Source organism: Tricharina praecox (genome assembly GCF_024521635.1).
Source record: "Tricharina praecox strain CBS 144465 chromosome Unknown BZA05scaffold_22, whole genome shotgun sequence".
Classification (NCBI taxonomy): Eukaryota; Fungi; Ascomycota; class Pezizomycetes; order Pezizales; family Pyronemataceae; genus Tricharina; species Tricharina praecox.
This window is the reverse complement of record NW_026250424.1, coordinates 618173-637099: the sequence shown is the minus strand read 5'-3', so window position 1 is coordinate 637099 and position 18927 is coordinate 618173. Positions and strand designations below refer to the sequence as shown.

At 54.8% G+C, this 18927-nt stretch overlaps 8 protein-coding genes across 8 annotated transcripts; 5 read left to right on the top strand and 3 right to left on the bottom strand.

The window, feature by feature from the left end:
* Positions 1-103: 103 nt before the first annotated feature.
* On the bottom strand, positions 104-1450 carry BZA05DRAFT_377148 (tRNA-splicing endonuclease subunit sen54 N-term-domain-containing protein; the record flags this gene model as incomplete). Its single annotated transcript, XM_051481833.1, has 3 exons — positions 1326-1450; positions 820-1271; positions 104-762 (listed from the first exon to the last, which is right to left on the bottom strand). Exons 1-3 carry the CDS (start codon positions 1427-1429, stop codon positions 104-106), a joined length of 1215 nt encoding a protein of 404 aa, XP_051337212.1. The 5' UTR covers positions 1430-1450.
* A 231-nt stretch (positions 1451-1681) lies between these two features.
* BZA05DRAFT_341297 (uncharacterized protein) lies at positions 1682-2973 on the top strand (the record flags this gene model as incomplete). Its single annotated transcript, XM_051480998.1, has 3 exons — positions 1682-1790; positions 1851-2104; positions 2152-2973. 3 exons carry the CDS (start codon positions 1682-1684, stop codon positions 2971-2973), a joined length of 1185 nt encoding a protein of 394 aa, XP_051337211.1.
* A 924-nt stretch (positions 2974-3897) lies between these two features.
* BZA05DRAFT_406117 (uncharacterized protein) lies at positions 3898-6514 on the top strand. The gene is made up of 4 exons (XM_051484478.1): positions 3898-4136; positions 4287-4431; positions 4488-6065; positions 6123-6514. Exons 1-4 carry the CDS (start codon positions 4129-4131, stop codon positions 6261-6263), a joined length of 1872 nt encoding a protein of 623 aa, XP_051337210.1. The 5' UTR covers positions 3898-4128; the 3' UTR covers positions 6264-6514.
* A 92-nt stretch (positions 6515-6606) lies between these two features.
* Positions 6607-7697, top strand: BZA05DRAFT_406115 (ribosomal protein L11). The gene is made up of 5 exons (XM_051484477.1): positions 6607-6776; positions 6841-6874; positions 6989-7109; positions 7172-7496; positions 7555-7697. The coding sequence occupies exons 1-5, from the start codon at positions 6773-6775 to the stop codon at positions 7566-7568; spliced, it is 498 nt and encodes a 165-aa protein (XP_051337209.1). The 5' UTR covers positions 6607-6772; the 3' UTR covers positions 7569-7697.
* Positions 7698-8553: 856 nt separating this feature from the next.
* BZA05DRAFT_132128 (uncharacterized protein) lies at positions 8554-9516 on the bottom strand. The gene is made up of 2 exons (XM_051478805.1): positions 9231-9516; positions 8554-9131 (listed from the first exon to the last, which is right to left on the bottom strand). Exons 1-2 carry the CDS (start codon positions 9343-9345, stop codon positions 8662-8664), a joined length of 585 nt encoding a protein of 194 aa, XP_051337208.1. The 5' UTR covers positions 9346-9516; the 3' UTR covers positions 8554-8661.
* On the bottom strand, positions 9374-11154 carry BZA05DRAFT_406106 (kinase-like domain-containing protein). Its single transcript, XM_051484476.1, has 3 exons — positions 10890-11154; positions 10482-10840; positions 9374-10429 (listed from the first exon to the last, which is right to left on the bottom strand). Exons 1-3 carry the CDS (start codon positions 10990-10992, stop codon positions 9755-9757), a joined length of 1137 nt encoding a protein of 378 aa, XP_051337207.1. The 5' UTR covers positions 10993-11154; the 3' UTR covers positions 9374-9754.
* An 81-nt stretch (positions 11155-11235) lies between these two features.
* On the top strand, positions 11236-13266 carry BZA05DRAFT_406104 (uncharacterized protein). Its single transcript, XM_051484475.1, has 5 exons — positions 11236-11703; positions 11758-11765; positions 11841-12049; positions 12115-12555; positions 12606-13266. Exons 1-5 carry the CDS (start codon positions 11551-11553, stop codon positions 13178-13180), a joined length of 1386 nt encoding a protein of 461 aa, XP_051337206.1. The 5' UTR covers positions 11236-11550; the 3' UTR covers positions 13181-13266.
* A 1308-nt stretch (positions 13267-14574) lies between these two features.
* On the top strand, positions 14575-17258 carry BZA05DRAFT_406103 (flavocytochrome c). The gene is made up of 2 exons (XM_051484474.1): positions 14575-15077; positions 15137-17258. The coding sequence occupies exons 1-2, from the start codon at positions 14975-14977 to the stop codon at positions 16912-16914; spliced, it is 1881 nt and encodes a 626-aa protein (XP_051337205.1). The 5' UTR covers positions 14575-14974; the 3' UTR covers positions 16915-17258.
* The last annotated feature ends 1669 nt before the right edge of the window (positions 17259-18927 follow it).

Sequence of the window (18927 nt, the reverse complement as noted above, 5' to 3'; positions counted from 1 at the left end):
TCAGGCAAGACTTGATGGAAAAAGATGATTTCATTTGGTTACCACTGCCCCCAAACCGAGCAACTTATGCTGGCGATGAACATACAGCCAGTCTCGTGCAGAGTTAACCTCTGCCCCGCCCCCTCCCACCCTGCCCGCCTCTTCCTCTTCCGCCCTGGCCACCTCTTCCGCCACCTCGTCCTCCGCGTCCGCCCTTTCCTCCCCTCCCTGCCGGCTTCCTCATGTATAAAGGTTCATCTGCAAATCCCACATCCCCAAATTTGAGAAAACTGGTCACACCCGCGTCCACAACCGCTAGGATGACATTTCTGTGGCCATCCTTCAGCTTCTGAAACATGTTCTTGCCCGCGGCACTGGAATCGATCGGCACAGAGTTAAACAGCGCAGACAGCTGTGCCAACGTGGGAACTCCCATGTCTCTGGCGTTGACCACCGCAATACGGAAGTCCGGTGGTGGAGGGTCGCTCTTCTTGAAGTTTGGCTGCGGCTTCCATACATGGTATGCGATGCGGTACGGCAGACGTGCGTCACTGCTATTCAAGGGAATTGCCTGGTGCGGGGGATGATGAGAGGGTATTAAAGCTAGATTCCGGTAGATAGACTCATATGTGCGGTGAACGCATCGTGATACCAGGGGACCAGACGGCTGTGGGCCAAAGAAAGCGTTGTATATGTTGTATATTTGGGCGAATATGCCAGGTCTTCCAGCGGTGGATGCTCTTATGGTCATTATCTCCCTCCCCTGCGCATTTTCCGTCTCTTCTGTCGATTATTAGACAGTTCCGTCGGGGGAGGGGGGCGCGATTGGCTCGGACATACCGTCATCTAAGAATGTTGGAGCTCGATTGAGGATATATCCCGCTCTCTTCAAGTAGGCGTACACCTGATATCTCTCCAGACCACCACAGCCCTCAAGACAGGTGGCATAAGCGCCTTGTACGCTCATTGGCACGCCTTCCTCCCACCAACACTCCATGCTTCCACGCTCGACCATGTATATCGTCTCTTCAGGCAGCAACCATAGCACGCCCCCGCTATCCGCCTTTCCGACTGACTTGAAGTGCGGTCCTTTCGCAAGGATCACTTCAGTCAACTGCTTGTCCGGTCTCCAAATTCCTTCGACGTGCGTCTTGACACTGTGTTTCCGCTCTCCACGCAAAGCATCGTGCATCGCCTGTCGAGACTCCGCAAGGACCTGATCTTGGAGATCAGTTCCATTGGGCTCAAAGTCTTTTTCACCACGCTTAGGAATCGCTGCATGGTCTGAAGGTCTGGAACGAAAGTCAGTCCATGTCTACCAACGACTTCGGGGTTGCAGGACGCACTTGCTGAAAATACTCAAGAAGCGGAAGTCTTGAGTCTCGTCGGAGATATCCACATCCTGCGAATTCTGGACCACCCGCACGTCGTCGCTCTCTAGGTCCGCCATGAAGTGCTGTAATGTGCTTGTGGCAGCTCGGTGAAGAAGTTCAAGCTTTGTGAGTCTGCTTTCCTGGCGGCTTGGCACAGCCACACGCGCTAAAAAAAGTTTATGTTCGCAGCCTCCACGCCTCACGTCTCGCATGCTCCTAGCATTACTCACTTTAAATCGATGCGTTTGGCCCCACTGAAGCTTCTCGTCCAAGCACGACCATCACGTAGTTTCACGACTGTGGCCCGAACGACCGAAGCACTCTCTACCATGGCTCATCCAGGATTTGTGGGGAAATGCGTTCTCGCGCCTATGGTTAGGACGGGAGAGCTGCCAACTCGACTGCTGTCTTTAAAGTATGGCGCCGATGCTGTATGGGGTATGTACAATGAGCTCCGACCTCCCATGTGTCGCTTCCTCTAATCTTTGCTTTGCGCAGGCCCGGAGACTGTTGATAAGGGCATTATCGGCTGCACGAGAGTCGCCAACCCTCACTTCGGCACGATCGATTTCGTCAAGCGCACCAACAACGGTACCGGAGAGGACCGAGTGGTATTCCGAACGCACGCAGAACTGGAAAAGGACAAGTTGATATTCCAAATCGGCACGGCGGATCCACAGCTGGCAGTGGAGGGTGCTAAAATCGTGGTGAATGATGTGGCGGGAATCGATGTGAACGCTGGCTGCCCGAAGGTATGAACTCCAGTCACTGGCACGAATCCAGTGCTGATTGAGGGCAGCATTTCAGTGTTCACTCTGGGATGGGTGCGGCTCTTCTCAAGAACCCGGACAAGCTTGTGGCCATCCTCACTTCGTTGGTCAAAGAGGTTGGAAAACCGAACAACGTGCCGGTATCGGTCAAAATCCGGATCCTCGATACTCAGGAGGAGACGCTCACTCTAGTACGCCGGCTATGCGCCACCGGCATCGTCAGAGTTACAGTCCACTGTCGGACCACGCCCATGCGGCCTCGAGAGGCAGCGATCAGAGACCAGTTAAGGGAAATCGTCAAAACCTGTCACGAGGCGGGTGTTCAGTGCTACGCCAATGGAGATGTGAAGTCACGTTCGCACGCCGAAGAGCTCATCGAAGAATTTGGTGTTGATGGATGCATGATTGCCACTGCGGCGGAGGCCAATCCTTCCTGCTTCCGCAGCGAGGGTGTATTGCCGTGGCAGGAGGTTGCAGAGGAGTTTCTGAAGACTTGTGTGAGTATCGGAAATTGGACTTCGAACACGAAGTTTTGTCTCTCGCACCTTGTTCCCGGGAAGAACAAGATGTACAGCGAGGTCACGCAATGCAGGACCATGGAAGCCATGTGCAAGCTCTTCGGGGTGGCATATAGTCCTCCCCCAAGTAGCACAGAATCAGGAGAGACGTCCGCTCGAATCGTCTCGAAGTCGACTGAGAAGGCGCAGCAGACATCAGAAACGGCCAAGGCAGCTGGGGGCTCTGGCTCGAATAGGGGTCGGACAGGGAAGAAGAAACTCAGCGAGCGGGGTGTCACTGCGAAGCATACTCCATCGCCGTCGGAGCCGCCGCCACAGTTGGTTGATATTTAGCCAGAGCAGCAGGCGGCCGTGCTCACGGCGCTGTGATTGGCGGGATTGTTTGCTATCATTCTGCATTTTCGTGGGTCGTCGTTTGGGCATATTTCAGTCTCTGGCGCATTTGGGGTTCTTGTATATAGTAGTGATTATAGACACTGACTTCGGTCAGCTTACAGAGCGGTTCTTGGTCACATAGCTTTTGAAAAGGCTTTCTTCAAGCCCTCAGACCAACCTCGGGCCTGCCGAAACTTGCAATAATCGATTGACTCGATTGAATCACAATGCCGAGTGACCGGATATGGAGAATTCCCAGCCGCCTACATCTGTAACCATTCCTACTTCAGTGTCTGATCAATGAATAAAGTATATATTCATATATCTTATCCGCACAAATTCCACAAGTCTTCGCATCTTTTCCCCATAAAAAATCTTCACATTTCAGTTCCATTCGGGTATTCAGTATGCCCTCTATGAGCAGCTGCGAGAAATGCGCACAGCTAATTAAGTGTGGTAATGGTGTCAGCTTGCCCATGAGTCTATTTGAGCGGAGTATTATGTACTTGGCTAACATAATCTCAATTAACAGGTTTCATTCGAAATCTATGACCAGGAAACTTGGCTTCTCTATACACCACCAAAGAAGAGACTCCTGTTTGCTTCGCGGGGGGATAATATGATGGATTTGGCGAATTAAACACAAACCAGCAACATCAGTTCAGCAGTGCGAAGAATTGGAGGTCACGAAAGGAAGTCCGAATGCTGTATCATAACGGCCGTGTAGAGTACTCTACATATATCCAGCGGCCCGTACTCGTGTCGCTGACTCGCTGTGCATTGTGAACTATAAGCCGCGTGCATCATTGTGCATTGCAGATCGGCGTTATTGGTGGGGTGATGGTGGCGGGGGTAGATGGTTTTCGCTCGTAGATGAGTCAGGCGGCATCTCGGCCGCCGGCTATAGGAATTGATCAATTGCGACGAAGCTGTTTGCAACGAAGCAAAACCTCTATATCTCTGTGCGTCTTCTCGTGGAAGCCCCCCAACATTCTTTGCTTGCTCGACGTCAGTTAATCATACGGTTGATCTTTACTTCTCTTCCGAAGCTTCGACACAAGAAGCTATAATCCACTCCGCTACATACCCCACCAAGACCATCGCCAATTCGAGATGCCGATGTGAGTTCTACTCCAGTTTGCGATACATATCACAACCCCTCAGCTGCGCCAAAGCTTGAGTGCAATTGGATTCCTTACGATTCTTTCACTGGAGGCATGTTCTTTGGGCGCTTCATCAGGTCGCTGACAAGTGCAAAATGAATGACATAGGCTCAAAGATCCCTCCAAGAAGTACAAGGCTTTCCCGCCAGTCAATCTCCCCGACAGGCAATGGCCGTCAAAGACCATCACTAAAGCGCCACGGTGGCTGTCAACGGACCTGAGGGATGGCAATCAGAGCTTGGTGGACCCCATGGTATGTGCATGTTTTCCGTGGAAGCGCGATGCAGACCCTGACCTGGATGCGTTCAGGACTCCGACCAGAAGTGGGAGTACTTCCAAATGCTGGTGCAGCTCGGTTACAAAGAGATCGAAGTGTCGTTTCCTTCGGCGTCGCAAGTTGACTTCGATTTTACCCGCCGGTTGATCGAGACTCCTGGCGCGGTCCCCGACGATGTTTGGCTGCAGGTCCTGTCACCGTGTCGCGAGGACTTCATCAAGCGCACAGTCCAGTCGATGAAGGGTGCGAAGAAGGCGATCATCCACTTGTACCTGGCGACTTCGGCCTGCTTCAGAAACATCGTGTTTGGCATGACCGAGGAGGAATCTTTGGCTCTGGCAGTGAAGTCGACGAAGCTCGTGCGCAGCTTGACCAAGGACAATCCCGACGCGCAGGATACCGAATGGGCCTATGAGTTCTCGCCCGAGACTTTCTCTGACACGCGCCTGGATTTCGCCATCCAGATCTGCGAGGCTGTTAAGGAAGCCTGGGGCCCTACCGAGGAGAACCCCATCATCTTCAACTTGCCTGCCACCGTCGAGATGTCGACCCCAAACGTCTACGCAGACCAGATTGAATACTTCTCACGGAATATCTCCGAGCGGGAGAAGATCTGTATCTCCCTACACCCTCACAACGACCGTGGATGCGCTGTCGCCGCTGCGGAAATGGCACAGATGGGTGGTGCGGACCGAGTTGAGGGATGTCTATTCGGAAACGGCGAGCGCACAGGAAACGTTGACTTGGTCACCCTGGCTTTGAACCTTTACACCCAGGGAATCAACCCCAAGGTTGACTTCTCAGATCTTACAAAGGTCATCGATGTTGTGGAGGACCTCACCAAGATTCCCGTCCATGCTCGTGCTCCGTATGGAGGCCAACTGGTCGTCTGCGCCTTCTCTGGATCGCATCAAGATGCGATCAAAAAGGGATTCAACATGCGCGAGAAGCAAGGTTTGACGGACGATGACCACTGGGCCATGCCCTACCTTCCGCTGGATCCGGCCGATATAGGAAGAACATATGAGGCTATCATCCGTGTCAACTCCCAGTCCGGAAAGGGAGGTGTGGCCTGGATTATCCAACGCGCTTTGGAGCTTGATATGCCTCGCGGCCTTCAAATCGCCTTTTCCAAGGTTGTCCAGAGGGAGACCGAGGCGCTTGGCCGCGAGCTCAAGCCCAAGGAGATCCAGACGTTGTTCGAGAACGAGTACTACCTCAACACGCCATCTAGGATCAACTTGGTGGATTACGAGTTCTCTACCGACCGATCGGCCTCGCCGGTCCCAGGCTTGGAGAAGGCTTCTGCGAACCCTCGCAGGACGTTCGTTGGTATCGTCTCAATGGACGGCAGGGAACACTCCATCCGGGGTGTTGGAAACGGTCCCATCTCATCTCTGGCCAATGCCCTCAGGTGCATCGGTTTGGAATTGGATGTCAAGGACTACAAAGAGCACGCTATCGGTCAGGGCCGAGACGTCAAGGCCGCTACATTCATTGAGTGTATCGTTGGAGGCAGCTCGAGCAAGCCACAGACCATTTGGGGAGTTGGCATCCACGAGGATACTGCGCAGTCTTCCCTGATTGCCATCCTGAGCGCTGCAAGCAAGGTATGCTATCTCTTGAATGTGTCCAGCGAATAGACTGTTGATTACTCTCCTTTTCAGGTCGTTTCGAGCAGGCCAGCAACTCCCATGCCAATGAAAAACGGAACCGAAAACGGTCTGCAGCCGACTCCTCTGTCAGTACACTCTTCCACCGTCAAGCTGGCAGTGAATGGTCTGGAAGCACAGGCGGAGAACATGTAAAAATTGTCAATCTTTCATGCATTTAGGCGCTTGGGTACGGTGGGAGGGGACGTTTTGGGGCGAAAAATTTGATGTTGTGTTTCGTAACTAGCATTTGCCGTTGGATATCAAAAGAGAGCTTAGGCGTAGGTACTTGGTTGAGGTTCACTGCCAAATAACAAACCGTGTGTACTCTGCAACCTGATGATTCTCAGTGGGAATGGCTAGCCTAGAGCTGGGTAGAGTATACATATAGAGCTGGCTGGCGCCGGTCATGAGGGACACTGCGGAGCCGCTAAAGTGCGGAAATATCAGATGAGATAAGATGAGATTAGATTAACGCCGCCTTTCGGCAGTCACAGAGCCACACACATCCTTTCCACAGTCTAGCCCTAACGAGCGCCTTGACAATTGGCAATTTTCAGGACGACTTTGGAACTTGACGAACTTCGACACCACGCCCGCCCAACCAGCCCCAGCACAGCCCAACCCGAACCCGACCTTCTAACCCCACCAGCAAATCCATCGCCATGCGTATGTTCCGCCCCGCCCGGCTATGCAATTCGCGTTTTCGTCGTTTTGCTGACATGGAAAATAGCTCCCAAGTTCGATCCCTCTGAGGTCAAGGTCATGTACGTTATTATCGCCCGCCCGACGGATGAAGAAAACGTCTAGCGCTTGTCGCCTCATATTGTACCTTCTCATGAATGAGCTGGCTAACGATTGGGGACGTTCTTCTTCAACAGCTACCTCCGTGCCACCGGTGGTGAAGTTGGTGCTACGTCCGCTCTTGCGCCCAAGATCGGTCCTCTTGGTCTGTCGCCCAAGAAGGTCGGTGAAGATATCGCCAAGGCTACTGGTGACTGGGTATGTTCAAATTCCGCCCCTCCTCTGCGCGCGTGCGTTGCATGCTAATACGTGGAAAACAGAAAGGACTCCGTGTCACCATCCAGCTCAGCATCCAGAACCGTCAGGCTACCGTCTCGGTCGTTCCCTCCGCGTCGTCGCTCGTGATCAAGGCCCTCAAGGAGCCCCCGCGTGACCGCAAGAAGGAGAAGAACATCAAGCACACCAAGTCGGTTCCTCTCGAGGAGATCATTGAGATCGCCCGCATCATGCGCACCAAGTCGCTGGCCCGTGAGCTCAAGGGTACCGTCAAGGAGATCCTCGGAACTGCCTTCTCTGTCGGCTGCCAGGTTGATGGACGGAGCCCCAAGGATATCTCCGACGACATTGAGTCCGGCGAGATTGAGAGTATGTTCACCATTTCACACGTGACCCCGGAGTTAATGACTGACTTTTTTCACTACAGTTCCCGAGGAGTAAATTCTTCGTTAATCTTGAATAAAAGATCTGGTTTTCTTAACGGTATTGGGATCGGACCGGCGTTTTCGGGTTGCTTTTGGTAGCTCCAGTGCAAATGGGATACTGTGGACAATCCGAGTTCTCTCGTTGCAATGACGGAATCGTGAACGTGAAGTGACATGAAACTTCAAACCGATCCTCACCAACACTCTGGTGCAAGCCTGTTCTATGGCGTGTTCCTATTTTGGAGTGAGGAAGATTAATACAATATGACCGCTTACTCACCGTGTCGTCCCCACAGTGGGCTTCATGGTCCTTTCATTTTGGTCTACATACCATATACACTTCGGTTCTTTTGGCCCTCGGCGAGTGATGTCCAGCGAATGGGTAAGTCACCCGTTCGTCTTGGACCCCCAAGCACGATTGAAAGGGTCCAGATAGAGGAAGATAATAGAAACATCATTTGAACAGTAGTTGCCATTATCGCCTTTTTCCACTCGCGTGCTGTGTAACAGAAGAGTGACAACGTCTATGGCCGAAATGCTCTTATCATCTCTCGTATAATCAACATCTGCACCTCTCTCCCAGAAATCAAAGCATTCATCAGCATAGACAGTCTTGCAGCTAGATACAGCTCGTGGGCACAGAAGTGGGCCTCTCAATATAGAGGTTCATGGAGGAAGTCGTGTATGTAATTGCTACGCCCAAAAAAAAGCCGAATTATATCTTATGTCACCTTCCATTCGTCAGGCCAGCACAGCCGATAAGCATCATATGTAGGAGAACCCAACTGTATAGTACTGTACAGAATCAACCTCCCCACGTACTGCGGTATTAAACGAAAACGATCCTTTGGCGTATCCAACTCGAGAAAAGGAATTAGAATTAGAAAAGATTAGAAAGATTAGAAAGATTGTTCGCGCAAAAGGCTGAATGGATGAGGAAAAGAAGAAGGTCGTTTTATACGACGAAGAAATGAAAAGAAGATTACAAGATAGATCGGACGACTGTTCTATTGGAATTTGGAGATCGAACGGTTTCTTCCGGGAACAAAGCTTCCCCGTGGGAGCTACAAAACACCAAGTCAAGTCGAGTCGGGACATTCCGGTAGGGCTTATGTATTCAACGCGGGTGCGGGGTTGGGATCAGCCAGCAGCTGGAAAAGCGACGTCTCGTCTGGCGCCGGCGTGGTTGTCGGCGTATCTGTCGGTGTATCCGTCGGCGTAGGAGCGCCGCGACCATCGGCGGCCGGGTTGTCGCCGTCATCGCCGTCTTCGCCGGTGGCAGTGAGCGCATGTTTCCGTGGGCGTCCGGAGGCCTTATAGGGGGCGGAAGCGGCCAGCAGCTCGAGCAGCGAGGGCGCGGTCTGCGTCGCCGTCGAGGCGTCGTCGGTGGTGGTGGCGGTGGTGTCGGCCCCCCGCTCCTCTCGCAACGCCCGCGCCTTCTTCTCCGCGTGCTTGCAGATGCCGTGTACCGTCGACTTCGAGACACCCAGCTGCTCGGAGATCTGCCGGATCGTGAACCCCGGCGAGCCATAGCGCAGCGCCAGGATCGCGCCTCGGCGCGTCGGCGTTACGGTTGTTCCTAGGCGGTGCGGGCGTGATTAGTCAGGCTTCGGCCTTCGGCTTTCGGACTTCGCGGGGTATGGGGTAAGCCGTGGATAAGGATAAGGATGCGGCTCACCTCGTCGGCCGGGTCCTGGCGGTGTCACACGGCGTGCGGGGAGCGGTGTGGACGGCGGCGCCATTGCGATGGATTGGTGGGTGGGAGGGGATAGGGGTTGGCACCCACCCTCCATAGGTACAACTGGTCATGAGCTCAGCTCGGCTTGGTGTCGCGTGTGGCTGGTGTGGCTGGTTGGGTTAGCGCAAAGGATACCTACCCCACAGACCACCGAGCAGCGAAGCTCTGGACGACAGGAATTGAGGAGTGAGAATGGCTATGGATGTTGAGTGATACTATGTGATTATCTCTGGTTTCCAGGCCAGGCCTCAAGGCCCCCGTGGACTGCAGCAAGGTGCCATACCTACAGACCGATCAAGTGCGCTGACATGATGGTTCACATCAACCGCGTGAACTTCTCGAACGTCACTGCAACCCAAGGATTACCTACAATTTATACACGCGCCGCAGCAAGACCAATGCAAATGAAAGCCAACAAATCCCCAACGCCCCACCTATGTACCCGTACGCGCAGCATATAGCAATTACATCCCACCAAAATCCAATCGTCTGGCCACATTCTTCCCGCGGTCCGCGATCAGCTCGTCGCCATTAAGCACATCATCGTATCCCGCCCTGCGTTTCAGATCCTGCCCGACCTTCTCCTGCTCCTCCTTGCCCTTCTTCCCCGGCAGGTCATGCGGCTTCGTCGGCATGGGTTCTTCGCGGAACCACTCGCTCTCGAGAGCGTCCCTAGCAGTGACCCTCTTGCGCGGGTCGAGGCGCAGCATGCCATGTAGCAGCTGCAGGCCACTCATGCTCATGCTCTGAAACTGTCGCTTCATACCCTGCAGGTCGACCTCGGGGGGCATGGCATCGTTCGTAACGCAGTACTGCGGCAGCTTCGTGACGCCGGGCCAATTCTGCTCGCTCGGCTGGCCGAGGGCGGTAACGATGACCTCGAGCTGTGCCAGGTCTGTGCTGCCGGGCAGGTACGGCGCGCGCAGCACCAGCTCCGCGAACACCGCCCCCATGGAAAAGATGTCGATGGCGGCGCCGTAGTGCTTCGCGCCGTAGAACAGCTCCGGCGGCCGGTACCACCGCGTCACTACCTGGTGCGTCATGTTGGCGTGCGGGTCGGCGAAGGACCGCGCGAGTCCGAAATCGGCGATCTTGAGAATGCCCGACATCGTGTATAACAAGTTGTTAGGTTTGATATCCTGTCAGAGTTAGCAGTCGGCGGTGGTGTGTGGTGGACGGCGACGTACTCACCCTGTGCAAAACGAAATTCCTATGACACCACCACAGCCCGCGCAGGCTCATTGCCATCCAGCTCTTGATATCGCCCGAGCCATAGACACAGCTAGTATCTTTGATGATGCCCTCGAGGTCACCGGCCAGGAACTCCAGCACGGCATGGATGTTGTGGCTCTTGCCCACGAACACGTCCAGGAGATTCACGATGTTCTGGTGGCGCAGCTCCTGCAGGTGCTTTATCTCCCGCAGCGAGTCCATCGATATCCCCTCCGACTGCGACGAGATCTTGATCTTCTTGATGGCCACGGGTTGCCCCGTCGCTCGCACGTGCGCCCGGTACACGATAGCGTACGTTCCTTCGCCGATCTTGTCGTCTGTAGGGTGTTAGAGGGGACCCCCCCGGAGGGAAGGAAACGGACTGACCTTTCACATATTTTTCGCGCGTCAATTGGTTGACGTCGGCGACTTCGCTGCCGGCTGGGACCAGTACCATTGAGGCCGAGGGGGGATCACCGGAAGTCGCCATGGTGAGGGTCGTGGCGGTGATCGTGCTGTGGGGAGAGTAGAGGTAGGTAGGCTCTAGGGATGTCAACGGTAACGTGACGGTATTGTAATGTCACGTATTGTCACGTAGATAATGTGGCTGTAAAGCAAACGTGCATCATGACAGCCAAGCCTTACACCTTTACATGACAATTTACCGTCGCGCCTCAGACTTTACGGTGCTTTGGGCCTTTGGCATCCCTACCTTGCTCCTAAAGAAAGAAGATCCCCGTCGAAGTGCTCATTCACATTCCGGCTGTGTCACGTCGATCGGATCGTGCATCGCCGTCGGTTACACACGACTCAACCCACGCCATCAAGCGGCAACAGTACACCTGGCCTTATCCCTCGTTCACGGCAAAGCCGCGGAAATTCAAAAGGCCGAAATCAAAAGCATCCTGCCAATAACCTCCAGTAGTTACCAACCAGTAGCAGTTGCTCGCTCGCTTGTCCGCATCTCATCGCTCCAATTGACCCAACTGCTCTCGAAACATTTTCTCCAGCAAACCAAACACCAAGCTTACACTAGCTCGAATCCGCCATGCATCTCCTCCGGGAGCTTGTCGTCACCACGCTCCTGCTGCTCGCGTCGACGTCGGGCGCCGATGCCGCGTTCTACGGCGCAAAGAGTGCCATCGTCCAGTTGGACCACAAGAACTTCCAGAAGGAGATCCTGAGCTCCGGCAATGCTGCGGTATGTTTCCTCCCAGCCAACATCTTGTTTCATGTGTGCTAACGTCGTGTATAGATGGTCGAGTAAGCTTCCCTCCCACCCTCATCTGCGGACGTGCGGGAAAAGTGGAGTGAGTGTGTTCTAACGAGCGAGCGCAGATTCTACGCGCCGTGGTGCGGGCACTGCCAGAACCTCAAGCCGGCGTACGAGCAGGCGGCCACGTCGCTCAAGGGCATGGCAAAGATTGCCGCGATCGACTGCGACGAGGAAAAGAACAAGCGCACCTGCGGCGAGTATGGCATCAAGGGCTTTCCCACGCTGAAGCTGTTCGTGCCCTCCAGCAAGAAGGGACGGCCGGTTGTCGAGGGTTTGTTCCACCCCACTACCCTTTGGAGGGGAGGAATGGAAGCTGATGGAAGTGTGAGTGGACAGACTACAATGGTGGCCGTACGGCCAAAGCCATCGCCGACGCCGTGGCCGAGCGCATCCCGAACCACGTTACCAAGCTGAGCGGCTCCAAGTTCACCGAGTTCCTGAGCGACAAGAACGACACTGCCAAGGCGATCCTGTTCACGAGAAAAGGCACCACCAGCGCGCTGTGGAAGAGCCTTGCCGTCGACTTCCTCGACACCATCTCCTTCGCGCAGGTTCGTGATAAGGAGACCGCCGCGGCGGAGCTGATGGGCGTGTCTACGTTTCCTACGATCGTGGTGCTTCCCGGCGGCGACGCAGAGGGAGTCGTCTACCGCGGAAAAATGGAGAAGCAGGCCATGTACGACTTCTTCGCTGCTGTCAAGGCGCCCAAGAGCAGCGAGGAGCCGGAATCTTCCAGCACGTCCTCCTCCACCACCACCGCGAAGCCCACGCCGACCCGTAAGTCCCCCCTCAACCCCCACTGCAGCACATAACTAACGCCTCTCCAGCCGCCCCCGAAGTGCCCACGCTCACGGGCCTCACCGCGCTGCAGTCCACCTGCCTCGCCAAAAAGTCCAAGACATGCATCCTCCTGCTCTCGTCGACGCCCGTAGCAGGCGTGACAGGCGCCTACGGCAAGCTCGTTAGCCGGCCGCCGCCCCACACGTTCCAGGTGTTCCATGTGCCCGCCACCGACGAGCTCGCTGCCGCGCTCGTTGAGAATCTGCAGCTCGGAACCGAACTGCCCCAGTTGGTCGCGGTAAATCATCGTGGATGGTTTAGAAGGTTCGCTGGTGATGCCGAGAAGAGTGCGGATGTTCTGGCGTGGTTGGATGCGGTTAAGATGGGTGAGGGTAGCAAGGGGAAGGTGCCGGATGCGCTGATGGCTCAGGAGGAGGGTGTTGGGGAGAAAGTCCGAGAGAAGGTGGAGGAGGTGGTGAAGAGTGTTGAGGAGGAGGTGGAGGAGGTCAAGGAGAAGGTGGAAGAGAAGGTTGAGGATGTCAAGGAGGCGGTGGAAGAGACGGTGGAGGATGTCAAGGAGAAGGTGGAGGAGAAGGTGGCGGATGTCAAGGACGAGTTGTGATCTACATACCCCATATACTTTCCTAGATACCCAGCACCATCGAAATAACTGATACCAATACCAATCGAACCACTATACCCTACCTATGTGAGAGAACGTGAGATCTAGAGTACATAGATTCTACAAAGATGCCACATGAGATTTACCACGCAGGGGCTCATCATATAAAGACTACCGATACCGTTCCGACGGCGCCTCGGTATGCAGCTGGCGGGGCAACCGGGCAGGCGTGGTGGCTGGACGCCTGGAATGGTGCGAGCAGCTGGGGTTAAATTCGGTCCGAAAGTTGTATGATGCGTACATCTGGCTCGGTGGAGGACAGAGTACATGTATAGTAGAGTGGATTGGAATTGGCCACGCCGAGGGTGTAGATAGACAGCTGGAGACTGGAGACTGGAAGGTGGAAGGTGGAAACATCAATGTGGGTACCGTGTGTATAGTAGGTACATACTCGAGATGCATCCTCATAGAGAGACCTGTCAATATAAGACGTCTCATACTACATAGGTACTTCATACGGCAATCCCTAATGTATCAACCGGGGCAATCGCGAGCGTCTCGGCGACCGAATAAACTGAAACTATGGGTGAATGTGGCAACGTGGAAACGGCCGTCAAGTTTCAACGAGACTGCGGGATGGGCATTGTCAATCCAATCCGGTGACGCTCGTCGCCCTTCGCCCTCCTTTGGCCGCTACATATTTCGGCCCACGCTGGCCCTCCCCCGCCAAGTGGCCAAGGTCGAGTCTCAACGATGCATGTCACATGTGTGCTTCATCCTACTTATGTCAGGCCGATTTTCACAGGAATCTGTCCGGACTCCGGACTGCGGAGCACACATCCCCCCCAGACGACGGTCCGGACGAGTGAGACGGCGGGACATGCACAGTCCGACACGTGAAAGCTGACTACTATGCAGGGAGATGTATTTTTTCTTCTTTTTCCTTCGCGTCTCCAAAAACAAAACAAAAAGATCATGGGGCCTTTGGGAAAAAGCACGTCACGTTCACGCTCACGTGTGAAGGGAGAGGCGAAACAACAGCCCGTGCGTGGGTGAGCGTGTGGATGGGTGAGATGCGAGGCAAGGTTGGGCAAGGTTGGGCTCGGCTGCATGGCCAGATGGATGATGATGGATATCCGGGGTTGGCGACGGCCTGGCTTTCACATGGGACAGACGGACGCTCGAGCTCGGCATGTGGTATGCCGGCTGAGTGGTTTCGTTTCTCCAGCGCCGCGCTATGGATGCACAGCAAGCACAAGCCGCCAACGCGCTGTGTGGGGAAGACCCAACGCTGTCGCGACGAATCAGCGGCCGAGGAAAGGGCGAAGGTCAGGGTTGTTTCTCTGTCAGCCAGCCCCAAGTGGCGGGGAGTCTGCCCCTCGCCCGTTGGTGCTCTGCTAGTTAGCAGCTACATGGCCCAGCTGCCAGCCCATACACAGATGGACGTTGCCGTATCGCCGCCCTTTGCCTGAGCCGAGGCAACTGCATGGTGGAGTCGAGTTTCCCGCCGACAGTCAGCTGCTGGAATGTGAAGTGCTACATAACCGGAGCCCGCCTGCTTCTTCTTCTCCTCTGCCTGTCCATCTCTCCTCCTCCAACTCCTCGAACGGACTACGCATACAAATCCGAAAAGAAGGTCGTCGGCTTCGATTAATAAATCCCCTTTCACTCTCACCTTCACTCTCTCTCTCTTATTCACACGAGCGTTGCGTCGTCTTTGCTCCTCGTTCCATACACACACACGCACATACACACACACGCACATACACACACACACGCACATACACACACAACATGTCGCAGAGAGCAATCGTTGTTGGCGGTGGACTGTCCGGCTTGAGTGCCGCGCACACCATCTACCTGGCGGGAGGAAACGTGCTCGTTCTCGACAAGCAGGGTGCGTTCTCTATCATCGTTTTCTCTCTCTTCCGCTCTGACCGGTGCTGTGGCGAACAGGTTTCTTTGGCGGCAACTCGACCAAGGCTACCTCGGGTATCAACGGCGCTCTCACTCGCACGCAAGTCGACGCCGAGATCCGTGACAGCGTAAAGCAATTCTACGACGACACCCTGAAGTCGGCCCGCGACAAGGCGCGGCCAGATCTGATCAAGGTTCTGACTTACAAGTCGGCCGCCGCCATTGAGTGGCTGCAGGACGTGTTCAAGCTCGATCTGACCCTGGTCTCGCGGCTGGGAGGCCACTCGCAGCCCCGGACCCACCGTGGTCACGACGCAAAGTTCCCCGGTATGGCCATCACCTACGCTCTGATGCAGAAGCTCGAGGAGCTCGCCGAGACAGAGCCCCATCGTGTCAAGATCATCAAGAAGGCCAAGGTCACAAAGATCAACAACGACGGTAACTTCGTCTCCGGTGTCGACTTTGAGTACGATGGCAAGATCCACACTGAGAACGGCCCCGTCATCCTGGCTACCGGTGGTTACGCCGCCGACTTCACTGAGGACTCCCTCATCAAGCTGCACCGTCCCGAGATCTACAACCTGTCCACCACCAACGGCACCCACGCCACCGGTGACGGCCAGAAGATGGTCATGAAGCTCGGTGGTAACGGCATCGACATGGACAAGATTCAGGTCCACCCTACCGGCCTGGTCGACCCCAAGGACCCCGATGCGAAGACCAAGTTCTTGGCTGCTGAGGCTCTCCGTGGTGAGGGTGGTATCCTTCTCAATGCCACTGGCGACCGCTTCTGCGACGAGCTCGGTCATCGTGATTACGTCTCGGGCGAGATGTTCAAGAACAAGTTCCCCATCCGCCTCGTCCTCAACAGCAAGGCCTCCAACGTCCTCGACTTCCACACTCGCCACTACTCCGGTCGTGGTTTGATGAAGAAGATCTCCGGTAAGGAGCTGGCCAAGGAGATCGGTTGCGGCGATGCCCACCTCCAGAAGGTGTTCCAGAGCTACAACGACATCGCCGACGGCAAGGCTAAGGACCCCTACGGCAAGAAGTTCTTCCACAACACCCCCTTCGACATCAACGACACCTTCCACGTCGCCCTGATGCAGCCCGTGCTTCACTTCACCATGGGAGGAGTCGAGATCAACGACAGGGCTCAGGTCCTGAACAAGGAGGGCAAGCCCTTCGAGGGTCTCTACGCCTGTGGAGAAGTCGCCGGTGGTGTCCACGGTGCCAACCGTCTCGGAGGGTCCTCTCTGCTTGGTTGCGTCGTCTACGGTCGCGTGTCCGGCGAGTCCGCCAGCGAATACCTCTTCCAGAAGGTCCTCTCGCAGGGGGGTGCCGGCAACGCCAGCGCGCGTCTCGGTCAGATCTCGCTACACATTGACCCGAGCAAGCCCGGACGCGTTACCGTCGACTGGAGCGGCGCCGCCGCGTCCTCAGGCAGTCAATCAGACATCGAGGGCCACACCGCGACGCACCCCGTGTACAAGGCCGGAGCCGAGGGTGCCGACCCTGCCAAGGTGGCCCCTTCCAGCCCCAAGGAGTTTGTGATCCCCACCAACGAGATCACCATGGAGGAGGTAGCGAAGCACAATAAGAAGGACGACGTATGGGTCGTCGTCAAGGATCTCGTGCTCGACTGCACGGGCTTCCTGGAGGACCACCCCGGCGGTGTTCAGGCTATTCTGAACTTTGCCGGACGCGACGCGACCGAGGAGTTCGCTATGCTCCACGACGATGAGGTCATCCCTAAGTACGCCCCGGCCACCGTCATCGGGAGAATAGCGGGCTCCAACCCGAAGTTGGACTTGTAATTCGTTTGTTACCGGTTATTATTTTGATTGTCTTTCGTTCCTAGCGGTGTTTGTTTTTGTTTTTTGTTTTTTGTTTTCTTTTGGGAGTACTAAGACTGGGTTTCATTTTTATGACGGGACGGGACGGTAGCCGTGTGTATGTAGGCTATGGACGGGGGGAGGCGGAAAATATTGATTACCCTTTTGGTTTTTTTCTCTTTTCAATGCGTGATCTGTGCTCTACGTCTACTTACGTTTACGTCTTATTGGTCTTGATGAGTGTCTTGATGAGTGATGGGTGTATTGATGGGTGCGGTATTGATGGGTGTATATATAGGATTGATTTGTTTACACATTTACTCTGGCTTTAGTCTTTGACCCATGAAGTGAAGTAAAGTGATTCGTGAAGTGATGAACTTGTAGCCTGCATAGTGAATGATCGGGGATCAACAGTGGGGTGCATAAGAGGTGGATAGCATGGGCTGGGGCCGGGCCGTAGCCGCGGGTTGGATAATGCAATGCAATGGACTTTGGAGTCCGATCCGGGGCCGAGGCCGGCAGCTCCATAACAGTTACTTGGAACTATACCACACAACTATGCCATATGAAGTACTGTGGAGTATGGAGGCTGGAGTCTGGAGTCTGGACTGTGGAGCACTCTAGGTACCTACATTAGTTTTCGGGCCTATCTAGAGAAGGTGGGGATGGATGAGTGTCAAGATTGGCAGGTTCGGTATGTCCAGCGGGCTGGATGTTGCGGCATGTAGGTACGGTAACTACTGGAACGGTACTGGAACGGTGCGCGCGTGGTAAGTGTGTACTCCAACTATCTGCTAGAGTATTATAGGCCGCACAGCAGCGTTCCCATCTGCTCCCTTGGTTGAGCTGCCAGGTTCAGTCTGTGGCGGCGCAGCGAGCGGCGAGTACTGGATGATTCTGACGGGAGTGGAGTCGAGAATCGAGATGGGTGGACGAGTGGTGCGTGGCTTGTCGACTGTCTGCTCGTGATGTGGCTGCTGGCTGGCTGCACAGGGCAGCACTCACTCTCTCACTCGCCAGCACTCGCGCAAAATGTTCAACCACTGGAATGTCACCAGTTTTACCACCTCTAAGTCAACCGGCACACGTCTCGATGGGGTGCCGAAGATGTTGCTGGGCGACATAGCTGGCATAGCTGGTATAGCTGACATCTTTGATTACCTACATACCTACTGCCATTACCGTCTTATGGGTCTTGGTCGACGAGGAGGAGAGGACGGTGTTATTTGGCAGTCCTTGGTGTGCGGCATTGCACTTGACTTTCCTGATGGCGGGCTACGATACCTACAACATCGGCTCGGAAGACGAGTTTCAGGTCAATGTCGAAGACTCAAAGAGAGGAGAATCAGCCCTGTTCGAACTTCGGGCATATTGTTGATAGCCAGCCTACGGCCAGTGCTCCCGATATTCCAGTCTGGACTGCATCAGTCCAGCCCAGTCCATAAAATTGGAGGACGGTTTAAATTCAGTCAGTCCCAAAGATTTGCCGCCTCGGACTGCAGTCGACTGACAGACTGCCAGTTTCTAAAAAATTTGGGTCGAACCATATGGCTAGCGGGCATCACTCTTTCAACCTGCCAAATGTTCTCTTTTCGTACCATGCCAGCTCTCTATCTCGTACCCCACCGCTGTCTGAATACAGTTATGATGGAGGTTTTCTAGCAGGACCCGCCTCCATGCGGTTCCATGGACAATCCGGTACAGTACTCGGTGAATAAATCACTTGAACCTGGCTGGAAATATCTCGCCAGAATGGCCCTCCAGTATTTGAGCATTCCGCCATGAGCGCAGAGCCAGAACGAGGTTTTAGTTGGGTCAAAATCTCACTCTCACACCGCCGCTGCAGCATGCGTGACGATGCACTGGAGGCACTGGGACGTCTCAAAAGCTGGCAACGAGATGGTCTTGTAGCTGCTACAAATGGCGATATCAAGGAGATGGAGACTATGCTTAATGCACTGTGCGAGGAGGATCTGCAATACCTAACTGTATGTA